The 18,766-nt window shown below is 40.9% G+C and overlaps 1 protein-coding gene across 3 annotated transcripts in view; it reads left to right on the top strand.

The window, feature by feature from the left end:
* CRACDL (CRACD like) overlaps positions 1 to 18,766 on the top strand; it is a 58,535-nt gene that overhangs the window by 27,908 nt on the left and 11,861 nt on the right. For 2 of the 3 annotated variants that reach the window (XM_072135737.1, XM_072135736.1), the window contains exons 2-5: positions 11,112 to 11,174; positions 13,082 to 13,250; positions 16,181 to 16,316; positions 17,661 to 17,810. In XM_072135737.1, coding sequence (XP_071991838.1) covers positions 11,126 to 11,174; positions 13,082 to 13,250; positions 16,181 to 16,316; positions 17,661 to 17,810 — 504 coding nt within the window. In that variant the 5' untranslated portion in view covers positions 11,112 to 11,125. Of the gene's footprint in view, positions 1 to 11,111; positions 11,175 to 13,081; positions 13,251 to 16,180; positions 16,317 to 17,660; positions 17,811 to 18,766 lie in introns of those variants that run through there. The other variant, XM_072135738.1, reaches the window with a different exon arrangement.

The following is an 18,766-nucleotide window of genomic DNA, read 5'->3' as shown; positions in this document are numbered from 1 at the left end:
GAGGCTATGGAGACGGATCGCCGCCCCCCGATGACGTCACGGGGAGCGGCGATCCCAGGTAAGATGGCGGCGCCCATGCGCCGCTATGTTTTTGAGGCTGCTGGCAGCTTTGCCGGCAGCTATCGCTGTGCAAACACCCGCGATCGGTGCTAGCACCGATCGCGGGTGTTACCGGTAAGCCTTTGCTGCAATATGCAGCAAAGACTTACCGGCTATGGAGAGGGCTCAGCCCGTGAGCCCTCTCCATGCAGCGTGACCCGACCGCCGCCGTGAATACACGGCGGGCGGTGCTTTTCCAGGTGGGGGCCGCAAAATATTGTCCCGCGGGCCACAGTTGGCCCGCGGGCCGCGAGTTTGAGACCCCTGATCTAGACCTTTATCACAGAGAAATTTTAATGTATTCATTACACACACTATAGATATTTATGACATGGTTATGATCTGCATCTACTGTATATGATATATGGCTGTGCTTCTATAATGTCCCTCCGGACGGGTTACATTATGACATTTGTCCACTTCCAATGCCTCCATATGTAGGAGAAGTATGGCCAACTAATCCTACAATATGTATAGGTTCCATAGGACATTACCTTTAAGAACATTTACTTTACCCTTAATGTGAGAGGTTCTCCCCTTAGTAATGCCACCATCTATTGCCCCCATCTGGTACTGCTGCTGTTCTATCTGGCTGAGGCCCTCTCATAGCTGCCAAACTGGTTACACTGTGGTTTAAGGATAAGAAAGTCGATGTTTTGGAGTGGCCATCACATAGCATGGGGTAAACGGGTTGACTATGGTGATGTTTCTTATGGTGTAGTGGGGGATTTTTTTTAAAATTTTATTAGAGAATATTAATGTTTATTTTTAAATATTTATTTATATGTAATGTGTGTATGTGTATTTTAACTTTAAAAGACCCCTTGTGGACATTTTCACCTTTTTTCTTTTTTTTTAATATTCTCACTTTTTTTTTTTTATTCTGGTTTTCACCTGTAACTGGGGAATATGTAAGAGTTCCAGTTACAAGGGTAAATGACCCCCTAATGTTGGATCAGAGCTGAAATGGGTTTGATCAGACTTAGCAGCTCTGGTTAACCCGTACAGTGACTGCCAGGTCTGTATTGCCAGCGGCAGTGCTGGCTCTTCTCCTCTGTGCATCAGCGATATGCAGTGAGGAGTGGAGAAGGGAGATGCAGTAATAATACGCATCTCGCTGCTCCCTGGAGACCCGGTCCTGCAATGACGTCAAAAGATCCTGCAGATTTAGGACACGCGCCCTCTGTCACAGTTCGGTCGGGGACAAGTTAAATATCACTTTTATGGTGACAGGATATTTTAAAGCAGAGAATTCATCCAGCCTTTTATTTTTTTATTGCCGCAATGAAAAGTGCAGGGAAGAATAGTAGGCTTTGTAATGTACTTATTCAAGTAAGGTAGCTTCTCTATGAATTTTTTTACTCTTCTTTCTCCTGTTGGGATCAGTGTATCAAAGTATTGTACACAGGTAAAAGTAAATATATTTCCCTTCATGCTTCAGCTCTCTGAAGAGATTAGATTACTGTATATAGTGTCTCACTGTAAAGAGTTAAGTCATTGGTAACATTATCAGGCTCCTTTATCTCTCAATTGTCAGTGAGTACTGCACCTAATGTGGCAACTTTATTTACAAAATTTTGCCTGGACCATATAGCTCTTTTTTTTTTATTTTACTGGTCAACTGAGATTTTGCTTTTGCTAAGAGTCTTTGGTAACGGTTTGGGGAAACTGGGGCAGGATTAAGCATACATTGAGGGCTGGTTCATTTTAAATATTTGAATGTCTAGATTTTGGTTGAAATCCCAGAAGCTCCTGCACATTCCGATTTCCCATTATTTGCCAAGAGAAAGGTCTGTTTATCCTAAGCTTACAATAAATTACCTAAATGTCACTATAGTGCCAGATAAAAATGGACATCCTGTTTCTGAAAATATATTCATTTTGAAGAATATTTTACTAAAGACCAATGATCTTCATAAATATTTATTTAATAAACATTTGCTCCAGCCTCGTTCATGGCCAGTGCTCATTCAACACCCCTGCCAATGCAGTGTATTGTGAAAATAAATTCATAATGCATTTTATAGGGATCTCTAGACCTGATCAACCTAGGGAGACCTCAAGTATCGGGAAGTGGTAATGCAGTTGTTAAGTCTCTGCCTGAAAAGGAATGTATAATTCTTGTAACCAATAAGATGCCTTGTTGTTATTACATTGTAAAGAGAGTGCTGGTTGGATGAGAAGCTTGCCACCTCACAAGCGGGGGTTATAAAACCCTTGTAGCTGGAAGGTTCCATGTCTTTTCTACTAGTTGTGGGCCACACTGAGCTGTGGGCCATTGGACACAATAGGAACTCAGAACACATGACTGCATATAGCAACAGCAGGATGTGCGGACACATGGGTTAGTTTGTATGCTAGATTTTGGCTGACATCCCAGAAGCTACTGTACATTGCAATTTCCCATTATATGTCAAGAGAAAGGGCTGCTGAATTATCCTGGAGAGCTGTTAAAGTTCAAATCAATTAACTACACATCAAAAGTTATAGTACTGGATAAAATGGACATCCTGTTTGGACATACTCTCCAATCTACGGAATCTTTTATGGTGGATGGGTGAATTTTATAAACATTTATTGAATACAATTGTACCTTAGTTTTAATTTATTTCTTATATAATGCATTATAGTTTTGAATGTACATTAGCTCTAAAGTCTACACAGTAATTAACTTATTACAATTAACACTAGTATGCACACTTAAAGGGAACCTGTGGTGAGGATTTAGGCCACTAAACTATCACCAACCACTTATCCAGGACAGTGTCGGAATCAAAATAATGTCCATGCAACTAGAAGTTTTGGGGTTGGAGTAAAGTCATGGTAGGATGGGCCCCTCCAGGCTTAATTGATGTCCCATAGTCCTAGTACATCATCACAAGTATGAATGGTAGCTGCTGAAGGTATGATAATGCAATTGTCCTATAGCACATTATTTAAAGGACATCTACCACCAAATCAAGGAATGTAAACCAAGCACACATTACATGCTGATGTGTGCCCCCTCTGGCGTGATACGCTTTTCTTTTAGCTTCTTATGTGTTTGTTTTTACAATAAAAAGGCTTTAAAAATTAAGCTATGAAGTCTCTAGGCTCCATGGCTGTTAATAGAGCCCAGGGCCCCACAGGCTCATTGTTTAATTTGTAAATCACTTTTTTCTTAAAAAACAAAGGCATAAAAAGCTAAAAGAAGAGCAAATCCTGCCAGATGGAGGCACACACCTGCCTGTAAGTTTGGTTTACAATCCTTCATCCTGGTGGTAGATTTCCTTTAATCCTGGAGGGGTGAGGTCAGGACGACTCGTCTCCACCATTTTAACTCCTTAATGGCCATTTGTAAACAGTGTTCAAATTTCTTCTTCAGTGTAATGCTGAATCTTCGAGAATACATCATTTCATAATCTTCTCACTGTCCTGAATAACAGGTTGGAAACAGTTTGAATGACAGATTCTCTTTAAATGGTACATATGATCATATAGTGCACAGCAAATACACAGGCAGGAGAGATTAGAGCTGCTGGAAAACAGTAACACTGGACATACACTGCACTAATGATTTCTGAATAGTTTGTTGAAAAGATAGAAATGCTTTTACATATAGGGGCAGATTTATCAAGTGTCTGAAAGTCAGAATATTTCCAGTTGCCCATGGCAGCCAATCACAGCTCAGCTTTCATTTTACCAGTGCTCATGAATATTTTAAAGGGGTGCTGTGATTGGTTGCCATGGGCAACTGGAAATATTCTGACTTTCAGACACTTAATAAATCTGCCCCATTATATTCAGGTGACTCCAGGGCCGGGTCCACACTTGATTTTTTTCTGCATGAAAAAAACTTCATGAAAATGATCTACAAACACGCCTGGCCTGTTTTGTTGTTATTGTATTTTTGAGGAAAAAATGGCATACAAACACCATACTCATGGCATACGTTATTAAAAAAAAATTACAAAATGAAAACACACGATTGAATGCTATACATGTATTTTACATATATTTATATGTTTTACTAGACAACCTGTGAAATATGCTGTGAAAAACTCACTTGTGGCAATCCAGCTCTCAACTTCCTATCTCGGATTAGCATTGATTTAAACAGGAGATGATCGGCTCAGTGATATAAAAGTTTATATGATTTGGTCCAGCATTTTGTCAAAGGTTCGGCTCCCACTACCCACATATAGTTACTAACCACTACTGTATATGAATACAGGGCTGTAACATCTTACATTTTATATCATATCATACCCTGATTTGATGCAAGGAAATGATCCCTTATTACTTACCTTAATTAAATACCATACTAGAACTAAGCTTAATACATAGATATTAGCGAAGTGCAAACACCTCCTCACCATATAACTGTGTAGGGAAGATCATTAGCATCACAGCAGCAACGATACATGGCCAACACTTCCAGAGTGAAGTTACCCATAAAAAAATCTCCTTTATTGAATTGCTTGTAAAATCTTGAGCACCACACGGAACCGAATTGTGTTCAAGCAATTCAATAAAGGAGATTTATTGTGGGAAACTGCTGTCTGGATTGTTGGATCTTCTATATACTTGGAGCACTACATAGATACCCTACAAGAACAAAACTTATTAATTAGCTACTGTAAGAGAATCAAGCTTACTACATGGATATGGTATCACAACCATGGTAAGCTTGATCGTATACTAAATATAGTATCAGAACCAAAATTACTACTTGGATACTGTACCAAATCCAAGCATAACACATATATATGGTGCCAGAACCAATTTTCTTTTATTTTTTCATTATTCAGGATATGAATACTAAACAGCAGGTGGCCCAATTTAATAAGTGCAAGCCATATAGCTTATGGAGGAAATTTAACCCAAAAAATGGGTGTACAAGCCTTGAAATATAATCACAATTACTTGCAAATGGCAAGAAGGCATGGAGGGGCGTGAAGGAGGCACATCCGATGGTGGAGTGGGACAGCATGGGGCATTCCTGCCCCACACTCACTATAGTTTACAAACGTTGACCGCTGACCGTTTGCAGTTTTTTTGCAAATCTACGCCAGGCCAGGCACAGGTTTAAGCCTTCTGATGTATTTGCTGTGGCAGAGGTGGGTGGAGTTTCAATCATATGCGCACACTCCGATACTGATGATGATAAATTTACCCCAATTACTCTCTATAACCAATTACCATTCCTTGAGCCTCTTTCTTGTTAGCCCTCAATAGCACAGGCTGAAGCTTCCATCATACAGGCCCCCTGGGATCCCTGGGCCCCAAGCAACTGCTCAAATTACCACTTTCCAGATACTCGAAGCCTAAGTGTACCTCCTGTTTCCCTTGAAGGCTTAGAATCCACAGCATGTTACTTATTGCCACAGAATCAGGGTGTACCCCTGACCTCAGGGTGTATTCACAGCTTGTAATGTTATTTTCATAAATTTATAATAAAAGTGTTTTTTTTGTGTCATTTCATAAACATTGCATCAAAAAGACAATTTTACTACAATATGTAAATATATTATCTAAATATATACTTTATTCCTTGTTAGATATATGCCGTTATGTGATTTAGGTGACCATATGGCAAATGAAATTGTGGACTGAGAAATAAGAACAGTCCTTTGTTTCATAGTGTTTGCTCATTTTATCTTTCTTCTTTTCTCCTCTAATGTCAGGCTGGCAGGGCATATCTATTACCTTCCCATGGCTTATGTTCCTTGGCAGCATTCTTCATGTTTGCCTGTGTGCGTCACAATTCTTTTGTTCTACTTGTAGTCCTTTCTCTTAAAATTAATGTTAATACATTAGTGACCATGGATGACAATTAATGGGGTGGTACATCATATTCTGGAGACGAAAGTGCTACACACCCAACAGAGTCATTGGCAAGTATGAAAAGCAACACACATAAAAAATATTTTTTTAAAAAATGGATCAATTAAAAACAGAATATCATATGAAAAACAAACCAATACAAACAAAAAAGATAGGCACATGTAAACCACCAAATCTTTTATCCATAAGGATAAATTACCTCACCTTTTTCTAATTTCATAAAAAGTGCATGCTTTTTCAATACAGACCTATATTTTTAGATAAAAGAGAAAATGTGACTTTTAGACGTTACAAATGGTTAAGGGGTAGTTTAACATGGCAAGTGGTTGACCCTAGTATGGTCAATTATATTATAATTCTTGGAAGCCCTCTGTGATGTCCATGTCCTGCTGGTTTCCTGCAGATGTAGGGGCTGTGCATTCATTACTGTGTGCACGTTCCCTCCATCATGACCATTCCCCTATGAGTGGTTAAGGTTCCTTTACACGGAACATCACAGGAAGCCCCTGTGTTGCTAGCTGGTGGGATCAGGTGACCTCAGGTGGCTCTGGAAGCCTCTCAGAGGTACCAAGGAAGGTTTAACAGGTTAAGGCATCATTGTTATGGCCGTGGGGTTGCTCAGGCCGTAAACTGGGTGAGCACATGGCCGGGTGGAGGAGGGGTGAGTACTTTTCACTAGAGATGACCGGGCCCGATGATCTGTTTCGTCCTTTGGGATTGGCCACATTGGATCCGGACAGATTTGCAATTTGCTAGAATGGCTTCCAATCCGGCAAACGTGAATGCCGAACCTAACCATTGGGTTGTTCATCTGTATTCCTCACTCCTCTGCTCTCCATAGAAAGCCATATTTTTCACACTGGTAACCTGGATCAGATGTCACAGAACTCTATGGGGGCCAAATTGTGCAGCCAGATCACAGCCGCCATTACAGACATGTGCATGAGGCCTAAGTATAATATGGATGACCCTATTAGTGTCACACTTACCCTGTTAAACTCCCCCTCAACACACCTTGTACTAATGCTTCTTTTCAAAGTGGCATAAAGTCTAATGGGAGTCTGTTATTGGAGCACTGTTTATATATATTGTCCCCAAATTGAGCTACTGGAACAGTTTAAAGGTGCATGTGCCAGGATTAAATCTGTGATACAAGACCATCCTAGGCAGAAATCTGAGGCAACACTTGGAAATCAGCTGAAATATGCCTTATCTATGCATATTTTTCATCCCATTCAAACCCCATTCACTGCTTTCTATTAATTTTTATCATATGTGGAATCTGGAATCTGCTTAAAACATGGCTTTTGTCTCTTACTCAAATGACTTGTGGAAAATAAAAAGGTCTGGTGAAAGATTGTTGTAATGCGTTGTATTAACACTAACAAAATAAAAACTGCCACTGCTATGGATATGAAGAGCATTGTAAGAGTGTCTTTAAAGTACTATGCAGCACCTCTGCTACACAGTACTTAAGTCTGTACCGTTTGTAGACAGTCACTGTTGCCAGTCACAAGGTTATTGTAATCTCTGTGGATCTGTTCCAGGTGTCACTTGGCAGCAGTTACCTACTTTACTTATCTATAAATATCTGTAGGGAGAATCTACATAGAGAGAATGGCACAGAATTGATACATTGATACAAGGCAGGAACAGAGCAAGTAAAAAACATTCTTAAAATGTATGTCACTGGAAGGTATTTAATATTGAGAAATTCTGGTGTGGTTTGCCGTAGTAGCTGTAATTGGATTTTTGGCCCTTTTGAGTTTAATAGGAGATTCCTTCATTGTAAGTTGTTGGAGAAATGAAATAACGTAGCCGTGTCTTCAATTTTATCCCTCGTGATTGAGGACAGCAAAGGTAAACTAGGTTACCATATGGACATCATAGAGGGGTTTCATACATGTAACAAGAAAATATTGTTACTATATTTTACCTTTAGCAAGTGATCCAAGCTCATAAGGGAAATAACTTCCATGGTGGTGTGGGAGCTAGATCCTTGGTGCTCTAGGTTACCAGGGAATTACTGTGGTAATTAAGAGCCTAGTTATGAGTTAATGTAAAGCACAATGAATGATCTCATATGATCCTTGGGGACCTTAATGTATTGTATTAGGGATTTGTACTTGTTGAAACCTATGTAGAAACATTGAAACACAAACCCTGCAAGGATTGGGAAGAGGTTAATTTACATTATGGTCTTGGTTTGTGATGGAGTTAAGATACAGTCTAAATAAATTCTTTATGGACCTGTGTTGATTTAGTAAAATTTCAATGGATACAATGAATGGGTTGAAAGATACCTAAAATTCTCCATATTCCAAAAAAAAATGCCGTCTTTATATGTTTGTATTTTTTTAATGTGGCCAATCAGCATATATCATATACCATTGTAGGGCTGTATAGTCATTGCATCAGAAATTAATGTTGCATCATTTATTTTAAGAGCAGGATCTGTGAATGTTAAAGTATTTCCATACTCTTGGATCAGTACAGTATCTGTCTGCTCATAAGTCTACTGTATGCAAATCCCATCCACATGCAGCTTAAAATGATTTATGCTGCAGCTTTAAAATCAGCTGCTTGTCAATGCGGTTAAGTACACAACACTGCTAGTGGTATCTGTTCCTAGGGATTCAGATAACGTAATAGTTGGGACTAGGGCTCAAGACCCTATGGTGGCTGGGGTATGTTGGGGGGCCCATAGGAACTATGAGTTGTTTACCTAGGGCACCAAAATGCCTTCTCTTGGCCCTGACTGAGACCATGCCTGCTTTTGCCTAATCTATGTTAGTATATCTTCCCCTGTTTATTTTGAGTGCTTTTATGGTTTAGGAATAGAGATGAGCGAGCACTAAAATGCTCGGGTACTCGTTATTCGAGACGAACTTTTCCCGATGCTCGAGTGCTCGTCTCGAATAACGAGCCCCATTGAAGTCAATGGGAGACTCGAGCATTTTTCAAGGGGACCAAGGCTTTGCACAGGGAAGCTTGGCCAAACACCTGGGAACCTCAGAAAAGGATGGAAACACCACGGGAATGGACAGGAAACAGCAGGGGCAGCATGCATGGATGCCTCTGAGGCTGCTTAATCGCACCATTATGCCAAAATTATGGGCAACAGCATGGCCATGACAGAGTGACAGAATGAAGCTAGATAGCATCTAAAACATCCAATAATTGACCCTGACACTATAGGGGACGGCATGCAGAGGCAGCGGCAGCAGCGGCAGGCTAGAGAGTGGCATGGCGACATACCCCAAATGGACTCAGGCTTCAAACCAATGGGTGGCAGAGAGGAACCAAAGGAGGTGAGCAAGAAGCGCTCAAATAATATCGGTACATGATAAAAGTTTGCCAGTATATTTTGTAGATTACACAGCAGGGTGGCGACAAAGTTGACATGGAAGCCATGAAAACAACCCAAAATTCTGCCTGACACAGCTCGTTTGATAAGGGGACCATGTATGGAGGCAGTGAACTAGTAGTAGATTAAAGGTGCTGCAGTTAAAACTATGTTAGTTGGATCTTGGCATGGAGCTGGCGCTCCGCTGCCAGGCGAGCTTTCGCCAATCCAAGCCCCTGTCTCTAGGCTACTCCCCAAACAGCACTTCTAAGAACCTTTTGTATAAGATCAAGTGTAGTAGCGTTCTTATAAGTTTAGGATATGGCGGGTGAGGGGAATGTAAACAGATGCGCAAGAAGCGCTGAAATAATATCGGTAAACGATAAAAGTTTGCCAGTATATTTTGTGGATTACACAGCAGGGTGGCGACAAAGTTAACAAGTTTGATGTGGAATGCCCTGTAATAGCTCTTGGGCGGTGTGCCTTTTATCGCCTAGGCTCAGCAGTTTGAGCACCGCCTGCTGTCGCTTAGCGACGGCACTGCTGCTGTGCCTAGAGCTACCGACTGATGGCGCCATGCCCACGGATGGTAATTCGGAGGAGAAGAATATTTATCTATGGTCTGTATATAAATCTATGGTCACTGGTGTTTCCCATACTGAGCACCTTACATACTCAACAGACCAGTCTTCAGATGGTCCGTATTTTGCACCAGCATTTTTAGCTAAAACCACAGACAAATGTGTATTGGAAAGATTTGTACATTTGGGATCCAATTCTGAATTTAGCTTCCTAACACTGATGGAAATTACTCACCAGAGTACTGGAATTGTACTAGTTCAGCTTTGTCTCATTTTCCTGTTCAAGAATGTAAAATCCTTCTAAAGTTCTAAGAATTCTGTCTGGAGATGAGGAGCATTAAGGGGATCATTTATCATTATTTATCATTTGGGACTTTTCACTGCTAAAAAGTCTCACAGGACGATTTTCATAATTATTCTGGTGTCAACTTAGAACTACTGCTAGAGCAACATCGTGCAAATCCAGATTCATGACTTGGGACTTTTGCAAGTCTCACAGTTAGGGCTTATTCACACAGACGTAATGGGGATCGATATGCGGCTGCTGTGAACACGAGTTGTCTCACCGCACCGTGACCATGCACGGCGAGGTACAGGACATGTACTATATTTCGCCGTGTCACAGCGCCGGCCGCTCGCTTCCCTGTGGAGGGGTGAGCACATTTATTAAAGAGCCGAAGCCACTTTAATGAATCTGATGGGCAGTGTAGCTACAAAAAAGACATAGGGGCAGATTTATCAAACTGTCTAAAAGTAAGAATGTTCTTAGTTGCCCATGGTAAGCAATTACAGCTCCCCTTTAAACTATTCATGAGCAGTGGTAAAAAGAAAGCAGAGCTGTAATTCGTTGCCATGGGCAACTAAGAACATTCTTACTCTTAGACAGCCTGATAAATGTGCCCCATAGAACCAGTCCCAAGGAGCCAGCCTAACGATAAATTACACCCTAAGAGTGCAAAATGTTCAATGTTTGTTTTTCTGGGCTTTGGTCTGAATCGGTTTCAGGATGTAAGCATTCAATTACAGCAAGCAGAGCTTGTAAAATGGTAGTGAAGTAAAAATTATAATAATAGTAACATTATAATAAAGTATAAAAGCAAGAAGCAAAAATTTATTTTTTTCCAGTTCTCCAACTGTTTCCAGTTCTCCAGCCTCCAAGTGGTAAATGCCAGTTTTACTTTGCTTTAATGCAAGAAGCATCACATACGAGAAATGCTGAGTCTTCATATTTAAAAAAAAATCTTTTTATTGTTTTTCAGGTCACCTTTTTATAATGGATCCAAGGGTGAGAGAAGGAGAGACCTTTGTAGATGATTACTCAGGTATGTAATCCTTATAGCATGCATTGGGTTTATAGCATACTCTTATACCGTGCAGATTAAAATATTGCCTCTGTATGAACACAAGGTGGCAGTGTGCTGCTACATAGAACAGTTAAATAGAAGTCATTATATAATAAATGAAGACATATTTGCTTGGATCTCTGAAACTTAGATAACACTGGTTAAACATTTTTTACAAGCATGTGCATTGTTAATCAGTCATTTTTGTAGAAAAATTTAGTTTATTGTTCCAAATGACTGTTTATACCATGTAATATAGTATTTTATTTGTATACACTCACCGGCCACTTTATTAGGTACACCATGCTAGTAACGGGTTGGACCCCCTTTTGCCTTCAGAACTGCCTCAATTCTTCGTGGCATAAATTCAACAAGGTGCTGGAAGCATTCCTCAGAGATTTTGGTCCATATTGACATGATGGCATCACACAGTTGCCGCAGATTTGTCGGCTGCACATCCATGATGCGAATCTCCCGTTCCACCACATCCCAAAGATGCTCTATTGGATTGAGATCTGGTGACTGTGGAGGCCATTTGAGTACAGTGAACTCATTGTCATGTTCAAGAAACCAGTCTGAGATGATTCCAGCTTTATGACATGGCGCATTATCCTGCTGAAAGTAGCCATCAGATGTTGGGTACATTGTGGTCATAAAGGGATGGACATGGTCAGCAACAATACTCAGGTAGGCTGTGGCGTTGCAACGATGCTCAATTGGTACCAAGGGGCCCAAAGAGTGCCAAGAAAATATTCCCCACACCATGACACCACCACCACCAGCCTGAACCGTTGATACAAGGCAGGATGGATCCATGCTTTCATGTTGTTGACGCCAAATTCTGACCCTACCATCCGAATGTCGCAGCAGAAATCGAGACTCATCAGACCAGGCAACGTTTTTCCAATCTTCTACTGTCCAATTTCGATGAGCTTGTGCAAATTGTAGCCTCAGTTTCCTGTTCTTAGCTGAAAGGAGTGGCACCCAATGTGGTCTTCTGCTGCTGTAGCCCATCTGCCTCAAAGTTCGACGTACTGTGCGTTCAGAGATGCTCTTCTGCCTACCTTGGTTGTAACGGGTGGCGATTTGAGTCACTGTTGCCTTTCTATTAGCTCGAACCCGTCTGCCCATTCTCCTCTGACCTCTGGCATCAACAAGGCATTTCCGCCTACAGAACTGCCGCTCACTGGATGTTTTTTCTTTTTCGGACCATTCTCTGTAAACCCTAGAGATGGTTGTGCGTGAAAATCCCAGTAGATCAGCAGTTTCTGAAATACGCAGACCAGCCCTTCTGGCACCAACAACCATGCCACGTTCAAAGGCACTCAAATCACCTTTCTTCCCCATACTGATGCTCGGTTTGAACTGCAGGAGATTGTCTTGACCATGTCTACATGCCTAAATGCACTGAGTTGCCGCCATGTGATTGGCTGATTAGAAATTAAGTGTTAACGAGCAGTTGGACAGGTGTACCTAATAAAGTGGCCGGTGAGTGTATGTACCCTATGATATATAAAGTGCTACAGAATATGATGGCGCTATTTAAATAAAGATTATTATTATTAGTTTTACATGTGTTTTAGTTAGCATTCATCATATTAAAAATCTGATTGTTTGCTGCAGATTTTTAGCTGTCTTGTTGGGACCATTAGCCATTATTTTACTTACAGTAAAAATTAATTTTTACTGTGTCTATAATGACTCTAGAATGGGATATGATTTAAACCCGCTTTTTGTGAACCAACATCTTCTACATAGATGGAATATATTTTTATCTATTATATGAATTATTATATTAATATATGAATATTAGAAAAAAAACTTCTTACTGCAGCTCAAAAGAAGAACATTTGAATTTAAAATATATCTTATTATTTTTCTTTCAGCTAAAAAGAAATTTAATTTCAAATCTTTCAAAAAATTCTTTGGGAAAAAGAAGAGGAAAGAGACTTTACCCTCACTAGGTGCAAGTGGTCTAAAACAGAGTCAGTCTGCTAGCGATGTCACTGGCCCAGACTCTTTACACCCTGAATATGACTCTGAGGATGACATTGAGTAGGTCAATCTTGGTGATATTTCTATGGGTCAGCTAACTTTCTGTAAATCTTTTCTCTAGGATTCTAAAACATTGCCAGTATACAAAGAATCCACCATTTGTCAGGAGTCTACAGAGGTCGCACTAACATTTTTCCAGAAGGGTAAAAATACTCCTCTCACAATTTTTGAGGAGTATTTTTACCCGAGGAGGAGTATGAAAATTTCGGTAATACACCGCACACATAGCGTGCACACACTGGTCGCTCACAGCACAGCACACACTGGTCACTCACAGGACACTGCACACTCACAGGACACTGCACACACACACACTACACTCAAACAGGACACGGCACACTCAAACAGGACACGGCACACTCAAACAGGACACGGCACACTCAAACAGGACACGGCACACTCAAACAGGACACGGCACACTCAAACAGGACACGGCACACTCAAACAGGACACGGCACACTCAAACAGGACACGGCACACTCAAACAGGACACGGCACACTCAAACAGGACACGGAGAACCCCTTTAAATCCAACATGCACAATCCCCCCTCTGAACATTTGCAATTGTGCAGGAGGACCCCCAAACACATCAGACGGTCCCCAAACTTGCCAATTTCTGACATCTAATACATATGCCTGAGTCTGACTGGGCCTTACTCCACTCAAAGCTGAGCATGCATGTGTATGCGGGAATTGCAAGGATTTCCCACCTACTGATATTAGAAGCAGCAGGGAAACACCTATGGATAAGCGACTCCCATGAGCCTCAGACACCTCCGATTTATTACATTTTGAGTGAATTTAACACAAATGTATAATGTGCCCTGAGCAGCCATCTATACCCCCCTATGAACCTCCAGAGGGAGATGTGCAGATAGAGCGCCCCCTGTGCACAGCAATCAATGATTGGAGGCGTCCCGGAGCTCATGAAATATATATCCAATTATTTTCGGAGGCCGTTGTTATCACCCGCTGCAGACTGTGGCGTCATCCGCTCTCCAAAAGCTTCCCATCTTATAACAAATTGGTGATCCAAGCAGGACACGGCACACACTCACCCGGTCCTGTCGATCACATAAACGCAGGCAGAGTTTGGAGCAGGACGGGGAGCGGCAGTCCCGCTGCCCACATGCCTCCCCTTGGGGGCTGCGCTCTCGCTCCGGGTCTCTCCGGCGCGCCCCTGACACTGATCACTGTGTCACGTGTCCCGCTGAGCGGCCCGGCGCGCGCTGCGATAGCTCTATAGACATTTCCCTCATTTGCAGCGCGCGCTGAACCGCTCAGCCTGCGCGCTACAGGGAATAATTGCCAAGCGTAACTTTACGCATGGCAATTATTTTGGGGGGTAATGGCGCCTCATCACGCGTCTATGACGCGTGGTGAGGCGTTAATGCGACCTCTGGGAGTCTACTTTTTTAAAAAAATTTTTGTTAAACCATTTGACCCACATTTATTAAAGCATTTGCACCAGTTTTCTGTGCGACTTTGCAAACTGATAGCACATTTATTTATAAAGTGTCTGCGCCAGTTTTGTGTCGCGGCTGCACTGCGTCCAACAGGACAGAAAAAATGTGCAACCAGGGGCGTGTTAGTGCTTAGTCAGAGTTTGCGGCACATTTATTACTGTCTCCGTCACAATTCTGCAGCATGAACAAAGTGCACCAAAAAAATGGTTTACACTTCCAGGGCCGTGCAGGGTGCATCAGATTAATAAAGCCAAAACCAGTTTTGATTAATCTGTCGCACTCTGCACACTCCACAGGCAAACTGCACATAGTACAGACTGCACTTGTTTTGATAAATGTAGTCCATTGACGTATTCTGTTCACGCGGATGCCTGTGTGAAAAGAACCTTAAAGCAAAATCTACCATTTGATTTTATGCATTATGAACCAAACATACCTTGAGAATGCTGTAGCTACACTGATGCAGACACATATCTTGTGTAATCCCTGAGCTGAGTGGTTTTGCTGAAAAAACAATTATAAAATTATGATAATGAGGCTCTGTTGCTTCTGTGCCTGGTGCTTTTCCTCTTACATTAGTTATGCACTGCACCAGAGAATGATGTAATCACTGTGTTGTCCCTGACAGGCAGAAGTAATCAATCACTGCACCTTCCCCCAGCTGCTGTGTATGAGTGATCCAGCTCAGGTTGATTAGTCCTGTCTGGACAGTTCAGGAAGCTCCATGTGTAATGTGTTTATGTATGGCAGCCAGCAGCACCCAGCTTCCCCAAGGTCCAGAATGTTATAATAGTTTTTTCAGCAAAACCACTCAATTCAGAGATTGAACAAGTTATATGCTTGCATCAGTGTAGCTACAGCATTCTCAAGGTATGTTTGGTCCATAATGTATGAAATCAAATGGTAAGTTTCCTTCAAATAATGTTTTATGAAGTGGCCATCTCCATTCATCTCATTGGTTTCTTTACCTTGCCTTAAGGTAAAAAATGACCCATTCATCTATAAAAAATCAAACTTTCTACTGCTGAACCCCAAATCTGAAGGAAATAAAGTATTTGTTCATAAAGCAAATTGCTAAATCCCATGGTTTTGGAGGTTAGCTTTTTTTCCAGTTGATTCTTTCCAATTCACACAGCCGTTCAGGGGACATATATATGTCACATATATACGCCCCCCAAAGGCTGGCAATGGGCGTGCCGTGTCCTACGGGAGTGGTGCGGTGGGGCACCGTACTGTTCTGTAGCCGTGAAAAGATAGACATGTCCTATCTTTTCTCAGCATATGGTGCCAGGCGCCATATATCCCTATGGAGAGGGGCAGGGGTGAGCAGCTCCTCCTCTCCTCGGCGACGCCAGGTACGGTACGGTGGGCAACGGCAGTGTGAATGCGCCCTTACTTTGCAGTATTTTTTTCTAAACAGCATAGTAAAAATTTTGTGCATGTGCCATACTTTGTAATTTTAGGGCCACATCTGGAGTTCTGGGAAGCAGAGCCGTTTCACATGACAGCATTTTCATTCCAGAGGTAGCACAAGAGACAACTCGACCAATACGTGTCTTCTCACAAGAGAATGTGTCAGACCGCATTAAAGCCCTACAGGTATTACAGAGAAGATATTATCATACTGTATGAGAACTATTAAAGGGAACCTGTCACCAGGAGACCCATTTTTAGCACTCCCCCAGTCCCCACACAGCATAGTACATACACTGCCAAAGTGTTTTTGTATAAAAAATTGGTTTTACAGAAAAAAAGATATGTTATATTGTACCTTTCATTAGCATCTGCTGTGTGACTAGGCAGTTGCCTAATGGGAGGGTCTGGAAAGGAGCAGTTCCCCCCTTTCTATCTGTAGGTTATTGCACTGACACCTTGGAGCTGTCACAGGGAACTTATCAGTACATGCTATTAAGTACTTCGCTACCAAACTTAGATTTGTCACTCTATCTTCATGGAATGCCAGTCATTCACATTTTTATAATTATTAATGAGCTGGGAACCCACAAAGATTTTTTATTTGTTAGGCTATTCTATTAATCTATTGCCACACATATATTCCTGCATGCAGGTTTTTTTCATCAGAAATGTTATACAGATTCTGTAAAAAAATAAATAAATTATATATTAAAAATAATAAAGAGCATATACTCACCTCTCTCCCTGCTCCAAGCACTACCCTTCTAACCTATATGTTTGTATACAGAGCTAATAAATTACATAGCTCTGTACTGCTGATAGATTGTCAGAGTCCAGCGGGGTAAGAATAGAGGGGTGGGGTAAACTATGATACACTAGGAATGATAAAGAAGCAAAAACATATTGGAAACAATGCACTTGAAAGGGGAAGCTGATGCTGGCATCAATAGATTCCTATTGTTAAACTTTCTTTTTTCTGTATAATCCACATAGACATATATTATGTATGTAGAAATAAAATAGTGTAACATACATAAATTAAATGTAATACATAGAGAATAGGTCCAAAACAGAGGGGGCCTCTACTTTATAAAGTTCATGTTCTTTTTAGGGTGCATTATCTGACCAAATAACCAATACAAAATCCTATCATTATAACACTGGAAAGAAGATACCATGCTACTAATTAAATGCTATTTATGCTCAACCTATACTGCATGTTTCTGATTAGAATGTTTTAATAAGGCTATCTGTGTCAGAAGCTCTGTTAGGAGCTTCCATTGTAGATCCTGTCACAAAGCATTAAAGAAAAAGCCCTGCAAGCCTTTGCTTTTAGTCTAGCCTAAACTGAAGAATAGTCAAACCATTATAGTCAGTTGAGTCTTTCAGGTTCTATCAGTCTCTGTCATTTAAAACATCCAAGGCTTATTTTAATATACTTTTCTGCTTATGAAATGGAGTCCCAAGAACATGTAAAAAAGCCTCACTCCACTAAAGTTACTAAAAACCTAAATGCTTCAATTTCAGTTGAAACTCCAGTCCAATATCAAAGTTGGACCACCTCCTTTTGGGCTTCTAAGTAAGCGATCTGAGGATGCTGGGGCCAGTTCAGAAGATGACGGATTACCACGCAGCCCACCAGAAATGTCCCTTCTGCAGGATGCTATTAAAACCAGGGTAAGTATTTATAATTAGATGTGATATCATGCTTATAATATGCACATTGCCAAGTTTCTAATGACCTCAAGTGTATAATGGAAAACTACTGTGATAAAATCCCTTTCTGCATGATCTGGACTGTAACAAACTGGCAATGCTGCCGGCACATAGAACAAAGCTGGATATTGTTTGCACATTACTAAACTGTATAGCATGGAGCACTGAGTAGTTCATTGTTCTGCAGTCCACACAATAAGTGCTTATACAGAAAAAAATGTCTGCACATATTAGCTGTTTGTCCACCTTAGAATCAGTACCAGTTTCTGACATTGTAAGAGAATAGTTGGTCTTTCTGGCTCTAGTCTGGTGAGGTGTATTTTATAAGGATTATCCATAACTGACATAATTGTTATCCAACCCTTCTCCAACCCTGCTACATGATCTGCTGTATGATGTAATTGCATGCCCTTACAGATGTAACTCAACAAAAGAAAGAATTTTCTTGGATAGAATTTTATTGTGCTTATGAACCCGATGGCTCTGTTTATCCATGAAAATATTTAATAATTTGTTTTTTTTAACAAAAAAAACCCATAAAATTGAAAATGAACCAGTGTGAAAGCCTCAAATGTTGTATGAAGAGACAGAGTACATTGATGGAAAGTCATGAGTTCATCCTTGCAAAACAAATTGCATTGTTAAGATTGTTACCCAACTGCGACCTGTGTCACTGTCTGGCCAACTTTCTGGGGATGGGATTCCTTGCATCTAAAAATTAGCCCCAACACTGTCATCAATTACATTACAATGATGCCCAGCAGAGTGGTCAGCCTATGACACAAGGCACAGCTCAGTCCATGATCATGACTGTGGTGAAAGTAAAAAAAAGTTATGAACATATTTAGAATGTAGATACTTAAAATTACTATTACTTTAATATTGGGTTAATATTTGTAAATGGTATTTATTCTAAA

Source organism: Engystomops pustulosus, chromosome 2, assembly GCF_040894005.1.
Source record: "Engystomops pustulosus chromosome 2, aEngPut4.maternal, whole genome shotgun sequence".
In the NCBI taxonomy this organism is placed as follows: domain Eukaryota; kingdom Metazoa; phylum Chordata; class Amphibia; order Anura; family Leptodactylidae; genus Engystomops; species Engystomops pustulosus.
Note: the sequence above shows the minus strand (reverse complement) of the source record. Positions and strands in the feature narration are given on the sequence as shown.